The sequence below is a fragment of the Rhinolophus sinicus genome, chromosome 6 (genome assembly GCF_057876585.1).
Source record: "Rhinolophus sinicus isolate RSI-liver-muscle chromosome 6, RSI-T2T, whole genome shotgun sequence".
In the NCBI taxonomy this organism is placed as follows: Eukaryota; Metazoa; Chordata; class Mammalia; order Chiroptera; family Rhinolophidae; genus Rhinolophus; species Rhinolophus sinicus.
In genome coordinates this window covers 68,444,799-68,458,105 of record NC_142506.1, presented here as the reverse complement: position 1 = coordinate 68,458,105, position 13,307 = coordinate 68,444,799, and the positions used below count along the sequence as shown (strand labels likewise).

The 13,307-nt window shown below is 42.6% G+C and overlaps 1 protein-coding gene across 4 annotated transcripts in view; it reads right to left on the bottom strand.

Moving 5' to 3' along the window:
- The window catches only part of CAMSAP2 (calmodulin regulated spectrin associated protein family member 2), a 63,396-nt gene that overhangs the window by 23,510 nt on the left and 26,579 nt on the right, over window positions 1–13,307 (bottom strand). For 2 of the 4 annotated variants that reach the window (XM_074317093.2, XM_019750881.3), the window contains exons 3-5: window positions 11,435–11,596; window positions 6,050–6,133; window positions 1,471–1,503 (exon numbers count right to left, since the gene is read on the bottom strand). In XM_074317093.2, coding sequence (XP_074173194.2) covers window positions 1,471–1,503; window positions 6,050–6,133; window positions 11,435–11,596 — 279 coding nt within the window. The remainder of the gene's footprint in view (window positions 1–1,470; window positions 1,504–6,049; window positions 6,134–11,434; window positions 11,597–13,307) is intronic. The other 2 variants (XM_074317094.2, XM_019750882.3) reach the window with 1 other exon arrangement.

Genomic DNA, 13,307 nt, shown 5'->3' with positions numbered 1-13,307 from the left:
CATGCCTTCAGGAAGAAGGAGACAGTTACTCCTGTTTCTCTCTCACTGGCTACCCCAGAACAAGCACCATGGGATGCTTTCCCTCTTGAAGATTTTCAGAGAAGCTGGCTCTCGTTAACTGGTGCCGGCTAGACATCTACATTTAACAGTATGACCCAAACTCACAGCGTACCTATATTCAGAAAACAAGCACATACATGCACTATACAAATTCCTGAATTGACTATTTTTGCACAGTCCTTAGAAAACATCCTCACTTTGCTGCTAGTAGACAGTTAAAAAATCAACCATAAAAAAGGGGGGAAGAGAAGGGAGGGCAGGGGAGAGAACCAGAGAAATCAACCAGTAGTGCTTCCAGCCTGAGGCTTCCTTTCTCACACTTGGTCAGCACAGTTCCAGACCTTACACTACTTTCTTTAAGAACCAAGTAGCCCTTGGAAGTCCTCCAAATTGGCTGCGCTTGCCCTCAGACTCCCCAGATCTCTAACACTAGCCTGTTTTCAGCCTGCACTGGACTGAGCTGAGCGCCCAGGGTCATGGAAAGAACTGGATTGTGTGCTAATGTTCTCTGCCAAGAGGCCTCTGCACACACACACACACACACACACACACACACCCTTACTGAGCTTTAGCAGTAAACGTCTATAGCTCAGAACGACATGCAGAGGCTGAGGAGTGGCAGCCAGAGCTGCATCAGGCAACCCAACTTTCATCTTGAAGTCGTGTGCGACTCCCGGACGTTCATGTGCAATTCAGGAAGCGACAGCCTCTTAGACTTGCATGTGCTGTGTGCTTTATCAACTCACTGCATGGAAACCGTCCCTGTTCTTCCCATGAGCTGAGAAATTTGGCATTTAAAAGGGGCAGCACACTTTCTTTCAACATTATGTTGTATTTCTAAGTTCTATTTTTATTTCTGAGGGTGTAAAATACTTCTTAAGTGGTCTCACCCTGAGATTTAATCCTGAAATTTCAACCATTCAAGTCCAATAAAAATTTAATATAGTTTACATCCAATACTGGTAAAGATACAGAGAATCTGTCACTTTTTTATCACACACAATGTCCCCTATAATTCAGGCTGAAAAGAAAATGATTCTTTCAAAAAGATAATTTTAAAATACAAATAATTTACCATGCAATTCATAGTCATTTTTACTAAAATTATTAAAACTAATGAGAATCTATATTCATACTTTTTTTTAACCTAGTTACTGATGGTCTGTGAATATACACAAGATTATATCAAAAGGTGCTTATACTTTAAATTATTTTTAAAGCTTCTAATCGCAATCTTGGATAGATTTTTTTTAATCTTTCTATTTTACATTAGGATCAAATACCTTAAAATCCAATCTCTATGTAGTGACTAACAGAGTTACATGAAATGACTGTATCGGCGAGACAGAAACAATACCGTTCTATGATTACAATTCTGGAGAGAAAATTGAAGTAGCTGGGCAAACTTACTGGAACCAGTTTCCAAAACCATTTGGAAGGAGACTTCAGAGGAAGCAGCAGAAACAAAGGGAAAGCAAGAGGTAAAGGGAAAATTCATCAGAATTATTTTCAATGAACAAGTTACAGTCAAGTTTCTGATAGTGGCATTCCAAGTTTATAGTTCCCACAACATTTTTTAAATGTTAATTAATATTTTCGTTTAGAATATATAGGTTTATTTAAATTATAAATATATCCAGACAGAAATAGATGACAACCCATTAAATAAAAATCCATAAATTCACACAGATAATAAAGAGATGATAGACAGAGAACAGACTTGCTGATAACAGAATCCTAACTAATAAGCACAGAAGAAAGGATGGAGTTAGAAAATGATCATTTTGTGACCATCATCACAGAAAAATCAAATTTAGGTAGGTATCATCAATGAATGCGAAATCTAGAGTGAGGGGAAACGCTGAAGAGGGCAGGATATTTACAGTCTCAAATTACTTATTACAAAAGGAAAAGTAATAACCATGCAGTCAAGAAACTAGGCAATATCTTAACTGATTCAAACTGATGTCATCTAGTGGGGCAAATGGGTACCATGTGCCTCTGGACAGAATACCACGAGAAGGACACAATTTATTATACACAATATTCCAGTCTAAATTAAAGCACAACCTTAATCTAATTGTGAGGAAATATCAGAAAACCCCTAATTGAGGGGTATTCTATGAAAATGACCTGTATTCTTAAAAAACATCATGAACAAAATTGAAAAGCTAAGGAACTGTTTCAGTTTAAAAAAGACCAGAGATATGACAACTAAATACATTACATAATCTTGGATTGGATCTTGTACTGGAAAAAATATATAAAGTACAATTGGGACAACTGTGACAAAATTGCAATATAGGCTGTAAGCCTGATCGAAGTATTACACTGACATTAAATTACCTGCACTGTGGTTGCATAAGTGAATAGCTTTGTTCTTAGGATATATATTGATGTATTAAGGGGTAGAGGGGTATGACGTATGCAACCTCTTTCAAATGCTTCAGAAAAATGTACGTGTGTGTGTGTACATATATTACACACACACGGAGAGAGACGGGGCATGAGCAAATGTTAAACTGATGAATCTGGGTAAAGAGTAGATAGGGTTCTTCTACTTATCTTCCATCTTTCTCTCTGAAATATTTTAAAAGAAATGTTCTTAAAAAGTCCTACGAAGTCTTCACCAACCCAAATCTTGGTAGGGTCTTCTGTCCAAATGCACAAGACTACTGACCTATACAGCTGGTGGAGAAATCTAATTTCTATAGCACTCTTAGGCAAAGGTTAAAACCATGCTACTAGGACATCTAATACATCAATCTCTTCAGGCCAAATCATCTTTATAAAATACTGCTTGGAGGAAAAAAATCATGGTACCATCTCTGAATTTTAAAAATGTTTAAAATGCCCAGTTCCTCCCTTAACTACACTGAATGAGCTGGTAATACAACAGGGGCATACTCCAGAATTGGGGTACTGTGTTAGCAATAAAGGCGAGTAAATTACTGTGAAATAGAAAAGGGACACTGGCAATAGATGCAAGGAAGAACTTAATAAGCACTGACCACAAAAGTGCACACAGGTTAAATTGTAACAACAGAATGGAATCTTAAGGGAAGAATTCTAAACAAGGCAGGTCAAGTCTTCACAATTATTTAAATAAAATAGTAGTATGAAAAAGGAAACCACGGTACATCTAAGAGTCAAACCAAATAATGCATCTGAGAATGATGTGCTGTATTAGAACATCAAGTGTCTGTTTTATGTATTTGTCTACATATGAAATAGAGAACTGAATCAATTACAACATCACAAACTAACGTTCCCCAAAGTAGGCGCCAAAGAACACTTATTCTATGAGATATTAGTATACATCATTCATAAAAGAGTTTGAAAACCAAGTATGTTTGGGAAACAGCTAGACAGGCTCCTTAACTAGGCATTGACTTACTAAAATGAGTTGTGATATTCTTAAAAGAGCACAGATCAGGCAGCGTTTCCCAAACATGTGTGACTTCAAACCCTTTTCTCAAATAGTATCTTAGGTGCTGTTTGATGAAATAGAGTTGAACAAAAAAGTGGGTTATGGTTTTTAATTGCTAAGGCGCTTTGGTTAAGGTAGAAATTCACATGGGCTGAGGTAATCGAGCAGAGCACACACTACTCTCGCTGGGGAAAGTGTAGTCTATTTTGAGACCATACCTTTAAATGAAAAGCAATTAGAGCTCAGTGAATGTCTTTTCTCCAAAGGTAATTCTTTCATCCAATTACCACCCCCTGTAGAACACCTCGCCAATATTTCTCTTTAAAAAGAGGCAAATGTTCCACTGAGTACACATGTATCTTTAATATTTTGAGAAACAAACTTGACTCTCTCTATCATTACTATTCTAAGCTTAAGAATACAAAGCCATACATTCACAGTTCTTTCAAAACCACCCAAATGGTCCCCTCACTATTCCCAAATGTGCCTTTTACTTGCAACTTAATGTCTGCACTTGGGTCACTCCCTGTGGCCGAGTGCCCTACTTTGCAAACACTGCCATGAAACCTGCTAAGACCCTGTCCAGGCCCACTGCCTCGCGCAGGCCTTAGATGTGTCAGTGCCACAGTTACCATAAACCTGCTAGTGATGTCTGTCTGTCTGTCTGTCTGTCTGTCTGTCTGTCTGTCTATCTATCTGTCTGTCTATCCATTTATATATACACGTATATGGAAGTTTATGATAACCAGCTACTTACTACTTTCACCAACCTTTCGTTTTTAGTACTTTACGTTTACTAATATACTGAGAAGGGAAAATCTGAGAATGACTTTAGTCGCAGAATTTAGGAGCCATTTAATCCAATCTTTAGTTTTGACAGATAAAGAAAACGAGGCCCCCAAGGCACCCGCGGCAGAACCAGTCTGACCTGACGTCACTGCTCATGCTGCCACAGCACTTTGCACCAACTCTCTAAGAGAATGAATGCTGGCCTTCGTGTCACGGGCTATACCCTTTAGAGATCTTTAAAGCAGGGTTGCCAGATTTAGCAAATAAAAACACAACATATTCATGCAACTTATACCAAAAAGTATTTGTTGTTTATCTTAAATTCAAATTTAACTGGGCATCCTACTTTAGAATCAAAAGGAGTATTAGAAGCAAAAAGGGCAAGTTGAAAAAAAAATAGAGAAAATCACATTAGCAAACTGAACAAGACATTTTCTAGGCTGGCACTGCTTATAACGCCTTCCTCTTGGGACACCAACCAATTCAACAATCAGAAACACATCATCAGAAGACCTGATACCTAAAGCAATACCTTTGGATTTTAATTTTGGCCCAACACTAGTAATGCACAAGCATCCCTCAACAACCACATATATCTTACCAAGAAAGTGGCTGTGAAAAGAAGTTTCACGAAATGAGAATCTCTGACAAGGACAAAAGGTAAGATGTGCTATCACCCAACAGCGTGGGCTCTGTCTGCTGCTGCGTGGGTCACAGACAACAGGACAGGCACCTGGGCAAGGCCATTAGTGTCATCACTTAGGCCAATGCCATCGTCACCTCATACCTGGTTAGAGCCAGGAGCAAAAGTGGGGGCAAGGTTACACCCATCTCCAAGGCAAAGGTCTCAGCTCCTGCGGGATGGGAAAGGGACGGACTAGGGAATGCCAGGGAGGAGGTGGGGCAGAAGCTGGTGGAAGGCAGGCAGAGGGAGCACACAGTTTGGGGTGACGGGCAAAGCGGTTTCTGTTCCGCTTCAACTTGAGCGGAAAGGACGTCCACAGAGATGAGGGGTCAGCCCAGGCAATACTGTCAGGAGCTGTCAGTCAGCTAAATGGGGGTCACTGGATCCCTAAACATCAAACTCAGACAAAACCTTAGGTGGTCTTCCCCAAAACTTTTTCACTGAAGTTGGTAATACCCCAACAGTTTTCCCTTTCTTTCCTTCTTTCTCTTTCTCTTCTGACAAGTACCAGTGACCAGTAGGGTCAGCCCAAAACGAGTACAAGTGCGGGATCACACTGAAGAGACTTCGTCTGCATGGAAAACGAGGTTTCTGAATTCTTACAACTTCTTATACCTCAATGCAAATACTATCCATGTTTAACGGGCTCTCATTATAATCCATTTCAAAACATGTAAGAAACACTATGCTGTAGAAAATATACTTGTGGTCTTAGTGTATCACAGGCACCAACATTCTAAGAAGAAAACTAAATGCTGTTCAGGAATTTTTAAAGAATGAATCCATGTTACCGTTTCTTCTTTCCTCACAGAGTGACCACTGTACAACTTACAATTCCTGGAATATAATTACGCGGCTCTAGTCATTAACCATTTTCGCTAAACACCACCATCCAATCAAGCTTCACTTTGTTCTTCTTCACTGCGTACACCACGTACATGGTATTTATGGCGCCTCTTCCTAGGGTACAGTTCCCATCATCAAATAACAACTTAATGAACTGGTAACATTTCCCAAAACAATACACGGATGTGAACATATGTCGAGTCTCACAAAGGCACCATTTTTTTCTTTGCAATATCTACCTTTTGACCTCCTGGAGTTTCAACTGTGTGATGTTCTTTCAATTTCTGTTCTTGTTCCATTATGTCTTTCAAATGTTCATTTACCTTAAAATACAGAAACATCAATTTGAAATTATATTCACATATAACAAAATAACATGTATCTTACAATGTCTGTGGTCACTTCCGATGTTAAATGTCAATACCACTTAAATGAAGAAAATTTCATTTTCCCAACCAGAAAAAAGTACTTTACAGGTGTTACATTTGATAATCTAAAATTCATCATTAATTTATTAACTGTTGCTGAGCACCTACTGTGTGTCAGGAACAGGTTGGACTGCTGGAGAATAAAAGGTATTTGTTAACTTCAGTTTTAATGCTTAGGAAGCAGTAAAACTTTTTTTGGTAAAAATGTTACAATCTTTTAGGACTAGTAAATGAAAATTATTTTCCCTAATGTTGTACTGGCAATAGAAACCACTTTGAATCAAGTTCTGAAGCTGTGACGTCATAGATACGCCCTGGACTGTACGTGGGTCTGAGTGTGGTCAGAAGGCCAGTTAAAATACATGAAAAATTTTTGCATGTGGAAGCTTTTTGAGGTGGGCTAGTTTATTCCCTATCAGATTGCTCAAATAGCCCCCAATGCAAAAAGGTTAAGAAACAGTCTCCCTAGTGCATAAAATATTTATTGAGCATATTTACACAATTTTGGATTTTGAGTTAATGATTTTAAGGTCACTCTAGTAATAATGAATAAATGTTTAATTAATAATGGCACTCTAGGAAATATTAATGCCCTTATCAGCTGCTATAAACGCTAAACTAAATTAATAATTTTCTCAACTCTATTGCCTAAAATTCACATCACTGGCTAAAAAAAGTGACTGGAGAATTTGAAGTTATGATAAATGGAATTAACAACAGTCGCCGAGGGTCTTCTCTGTGACGTTATCTAAGGCGTTACAAGGGGTTTAATCAACACACAGGGTCACTTTGGCTAGTGAGGCTGCCGCGCTCTGAGACCTCCCAGAGGGCCACCTGGCTGCATAAAACACTCTGAGAGACAGCAGAATGGAAGAGACCCGGGTCCGACTCAAAACCCCCACTACAAGCTGTGATCTTAGCAATTTCTTGACATCGCTGAACCTAGGTGCTGGTTTGAATAACACCTACTTCCCAGTGCGCTCTGGGGGACATGGTCTAAGACGGTCCCCAGTGAGGCCTGGGGTGTGGGCAAGACCTGCCCATTGCTTCTAACCAACAGAACAGAATGCAACCAAGGTGATAGGCTATCTCTTCTGTGATTTGTGACCTCACGTTGTCATTTCTATCTTGCCAGCAGACTCTCTCCTGCTGGCTTTGATGAAAAACCTGCCATGCTGGGAGCTGCCCCACGGAGAGGCCCACATTGAAGGCAGCTTCCAGCCAACAGCCAGGGAGAAACGGAGGCCGTCAGCCCACCTGCCCAAAATGCACCCTGCCAACAACCACCTGAGCTCGGAAGCAGATCCTGCCACAGTCGAGCTTTCAAATAAGCCCCAGGCCGGACCAACACCTCAACTGCAGCCGTGTGAGGGGCTGTGAGACGAGGTGCACCTGAGCCACGCCTGGGTTCCTGACCCCCAGACACTGGTGTCATGAGACGCTACAAAGAAGGAAGTCAATAACTGAGATACTGAAAGGGTGTTGTGTAAGCAGCTGAGTGTGTGACAATCATTATACCACAAGCGCGAGCAGAGACTAAAAGAGATAATGTGTAAAAGGTACCAAATAAAGTGCATGGCACATAGCACACACTCCATACACAGAAACCACTGCCATGATTTAGAGACACCTCCTCAAAGCCATGGCAGGTGGTTCTGTATCTGGGAGGGCTTTGGCAAACCCTAATCAAAATACTTTGGGCTGGTGTAATGGTATACATCACCCAAAACACCAAAATCATAATTACAAGACAATTTTACACGTTGCTAATTCATTAACTCCTAGAATAGGGAGAACACAAAAACACTACAAGACAGGTCACTTAGAGCTATTTAACTACTTGGGTACACAAAACGGATAAATGAAATAATCAGCTTCCTAATTCTCAAACCAGTTCCCAAATGCGAGGAGAAAGTTCTACTATCCACGCTGAAACATGACATCCCTTGGGCAACTCAAGGATAAAAGCTAACGGTTTGTGTCAGAGAGCCCACCTTGAGTTACAGGTAGGCCACCTCGTGAACCAGTGGTGAGGACCAGTGACCCAGAGAACGACAGAACAAAAGTTGGCTCTAGCAATACAAATTAGTTAAAAACCCATGAGCTAGAATGACACATTCATTAAAAATACCTATTAATTTAAAAATATACACTCGCTTTTATTTATTTTTTCATTTTAAAATATAAAATAATAATGTGTATCCTTGCCTTGATACATGTGTAAGTCTAAGGTTAGTCAATATTTTCACTTCCCTCCTGAACACACAAATCTTAGAAAGGCTTTAATTCACATCACCTCCTTTCATCTTCCATGCTATTTTCCCTACAATTAGTCCTTTCTAACAGGCCTCAGAATTAGACACTATGCTGATTTTAATAACACTTACTTACACTTACCCAGGTATATACCAATTTCTCTTTATCATTGCTTCCTGCAACCCACTGCTTTCTTCTAGGTTCGATTTCTTTCTCTTGAAGTACACCCTTTAGTAGTTCTCTATGCAAAGGCCTGACTGATAAACTACTGGTCTTTAGACAAATCTTGATTTCACTTTTAGTCCTGAATCAAAGGTGCAGAAATCCAGGCTCATGGTTATTTTTCTTCAGCTCCTTGAAGAGTCTGCTGCACTGTCTTCTGGCTTCGAAGTCTGCTGCCACTCACTCTGTCATTCCTTTAAGGGACTGTCTTTTACCTTCAGAGTTCTGCGATTCCATTACTATACTACATGCAGGTGTGGATTTATTTTAATTTATCCAGGTTGGAACTCACTGTGGTTCCTGTATTTGAAAGTTTATATCTTTCATCAACTGTAGAAAATTTTCATTCATTGTCTCCTCAAATATATTCTCTCCCCCCGATCTCTTTTTGGAATTCCAATCAGGCCACCAGCACGTCCATCAGCCGCGATTTCCTACTTTCTATCTCAGCACTCTGGGCTTCGGTCTGGGTCACTTCCTCTCAGGTAACTAACTTCCTCTTCAACTACATCTAATCTACTGTTTAAACTGAGTTTTCAATGACTAAAATTTTTCATTTCTGAAGTTTTATTTGATACTTTTTCCAATATGCCCTCTGCAGTGCCTTATTCCTTCCTATGGTTTTTCTCCATGTTTTGTTTTCAGTCATTTCAGCATTGTTTGTATAGTCTTTTTCAGATTGTTCTCCTTTCTGACATTCTGGGAGGGGAGCTGCCATGTTATGTTTACTCCTGACTCTTACATGTGCTCGTTACTTCTTCATGAGCTTCATAACTTTTGATTGTCAGTACTTTTGAATCTGCAGAGAAGATTCTCCCTCCCCCACTGCCTGGGAGATTCCTACAGCTGTGGGTCTGCAAGTGACCCCTCAGAGCAGGTACACGTGCTTCTTGGGGCATGCAGGAAAGGTATCGCGGGCCCAGCCCGAGTCTGTCTGTGAATTGGTTGCTATCTCCCCTTTCTTCCTGGCTGTCAGAACCGTGGTGGTGCTCAGCTTCCATATGCTCAGTTATGGAGGCCTCTTTCCAGACCGAGAGGGAGACGCCCCATCAGCTGCAGACAATCATGGCAGCCTTGGTCTTCTGGCCAGAGGGCACTTCAGGCACAGGCAGGAGAACCAGCTGAGTGGGACCTGGGGTGGGAGGGGAACTTTCTGGGTAAAGGTTCTCCTTGGTCACAGAAGAGTCCAGAAGACCTTCTCATTTTTGCTGGATGTTGTCGTGACTGTGTGTGACTCCTGGACTCACTGCTGCCACTATACAACCATGACTAGAAATGTCATACACAGTTAAGATGACAAAACAGAAAAGACGGAAAGCGCCTGCATTCACAACGCTGCTGCTGAGCCCCAAATTAACTCACCCTGGACGTGCCCGGCCTCCAGACGACTTGCCATGTGAATAATGAACCCCTTAAGCTGTGTTGCGTTGGGTGAAGTCAAGGAGATGGTGAGAATGAAAGGCTCAGTGACGTGGAACCCATGACGAAGCTGACCATTGCACTACTGGGCTATTAGAGCAAGCGGAGGGGTGTGCAAGAGGGGGGCGGCTGCACGGGTGTGCAGGTCACGGAGGGTCTGATGCCCATGATTCTCTATAGCGAAGGAGGAGCGGAGAAAAAGAGCACCAGATGGAAAATAAAGGACCTCCAGGGGCCAAGTGTCAGATGGGCCTTCTCCATGGACTCGCAGGTCACGGGTAACGATGGCGGAGGTGGGCGTCTTATGCTTAGATTCTTGTTCCAAGCTTCACAGAAGCACTCAAGGAAGGATACCTGAAGATAAAACTGCTTTGGAATCTGTTCAGGTCTTGTTCACAGATAAGGTTTAATTTTCTCTGGGGTGATAGTTGTAGATGAACTAGAATCAAGGGGAATTAACCACACCAATTGGCAAAGGGAGTGACAAACTGACAACCTAAACATCATCAGGGCACAAATAACTAATCACAGCTCCATAAAAGTTTCCAAGAAGATTCTAGAATCGACATAGTCTTATGCAACTCAGTCAAGCAAACCGAAGAGTCATCTCATTGGAAACATCAAAAATGATTTCATTCTTGGGTTCAAATCATACGTCCAAACAGCCACAGCGTGTAGTTCCCTGCTCTGAGTGCTCTGAATTCTGTAATCATCTGGTATGAACTACTTTAATCATTATGAAATACAATCATATATATTACAGAATATATAGAATCTATTTTCATCATTTTAGCAGTAGTTTTTGTTTTGTTTTGTTTTTAGGGAATGGGCAATTTTAACAAGAGTCCATAGCTTTAGCTTTCACTTTGATTTAAAACAAAAAGAGTAATGGAGTGTATCTTAGTCCGTTCGGGCTGCTATGACAAAAACCCCATAGGCTGGGGCTTCTAAACCACAGACACTGATTTCTCACAGTTCCGGAGGCTGGCAGTCCACGACCAAGGCCCCGGCAGATAAGACGTCAGCTGAGGGCCTGCTTCCTGGCCATCACCCTGCTGTGTCCTCACATGGCCCAAGAGGCAGGGAGGTCTCTGGCTCCCTTTATAAGGACACTGGTCCCACTCCTCAGGGCTCTGGCCTCCGACCCGATCACCTCCCACAGGCCCCAGCTCCTAACACCGTGAACATATGAGCTCTGGGGGCCACACATTCAGTCCACAGCAGACAGGCAAAGTGGAACTGCGGGCTTCACTCTTCCTGGTGAAGGGACTCCCTCTGCTCAGGTGAGTACCCTCCTACCTTGTTTATCCAGTACATGACAGCGTCCTCGATGTCATAGGGCAGGTCCGAGGCTTGGAAGAACGCGGAATACTGCTGAGCACATGCAATGACTTTCTCCACACTGACCATTTCTACAGCGTAGGCCATCATTAGGGCGTCCACCATCGCCAAGTGAGCGCTCTGGAATACAAGACAAGAAAGAGTTCCAACTTCCACTTTCAAACTGCCCTTTGTCTATTTTAAATAGTAGTAACATTTCCTAACAAACAGCAGGACTAAAGACTGCAGAGGACGGGACTTGTAAGAGAGCACAGATGGTGACTGCTCAGGTGAGCTCAGGTGCCATCCAAATACTCCTGAGAGCCCACGCTGGGGACACTCATCGCCTTCTGCTGAAAGACGTGCCTTTTCCTATTTGTGATAATGCCATAGTCATTTACTCAGCAACGTAATTTACAAATGTCAGTGGCATCTTCGACTCTGCTCTTTCCTCCCTTCCTCCCGCCTCACATCCCGTAGTAGAACCTCGCAGATTCTGCTTCTGAAGCGGCTGGCAAACCTACCCTTCTCCTCAGTCTGACAGCCACAGTCGCACCTCAGGCCGACACCTCTCACCCCTGAACACGCAGAAACACCTGCACTGGGTGCCCTCGCTCCAGCTTCCCCCTCATCCTGAGGGTCCAGCACAGAGCTTCTCGCCCTCCCTTCCGCTTCTGTGGTTGTTTCATATTTTTAAATTCAAAAGTGTTACATGGGCTTCTTAAAACGCCCAGTGACACAAAGTATCTAAAGAAGGAAGTGCCCTCCTCCCCTAGAATGCCTCCAAGTCTGCTATGTATTGTTACAAAAAAGCTGAATGTGCGCCCAACAGCTAGACACGCACACACCGGCTCCTACCATCTGGCACGACAAACCGTGCTGCCGCCTGTGTCTCTGGCGCAATTCTTCTTTGTGGGCTCCTGGGCCCCGAGGACCACACTTAACTTCAGGTAGATCTAACCTGCTCTCTGGAAAGGCCGAGGCCACCCTGGCTTCCCACCAACAGTGTCACCATTGCGCCGCCCTCACCTTCGTGCCAACGGTAGATGCCACTGACTTATAATCACCTGTATCAGTCAGAAAGGTTCAAAACCCTCTTTTGTCAACTTCGCATTTCTCTGACTAACAAGGAGAACCATCTTTTTCTATGTTTAACAGCGATCTGTATTTTTTCCTTGGAAAACTGCCTGCTCATAGCTATTGCCTATTTTTCTCTGTGGGATGTTTATCTTTCTTGATTTCAAAGACCTCATTCTATATGAGGTACATTAGGTCTGTGTCATTCAGGCAGAACATACTTTCTCCCACTTTGTCTCTGGGTTTTCAGTCTTATTTATAGTGTTAGTTTCCCGCCCAAGTTCTAAATACTTATTTGAATTCTGACTTCGTCATGGGAAAGAGGACATGGGGGGTGTCTTTAAAAGCTCCCAGAGGACACAAATGAGCAGCCAGGGTTGAGAAGCACTGACTCACCCTCCCTGCGGTCGTCACCTGCACACCTGGAACGTAATTCCAGGTGGACTGCAAGACTCCGAGGGCAAGGGCGGTACCTCAGTCAGGTCCACATTCCCTACACCCAGTGCCCACCTGGCAGCTGGAAAGGAAAGCAGGGCCTCTGACCATGGCTCCTCGCATGCTTGCTTGTCTGTTTCTCCTCCTTTGTCGTCCCCGCCCAGAGAGCATCTCCTGAGAGAGGCCTTCCCTGAAGACGTGCCTGCCTCTCCCCACCCAGTGATCCTTTATCAATCCATGCAGCTCACATTATGTGACGTCATCTGATTCGCATTTGTTCTCTGCCCACCAGGTTGTCCCCTCTTCTCCTACCTCCTACTACAGATGCTTCATAAGAGAA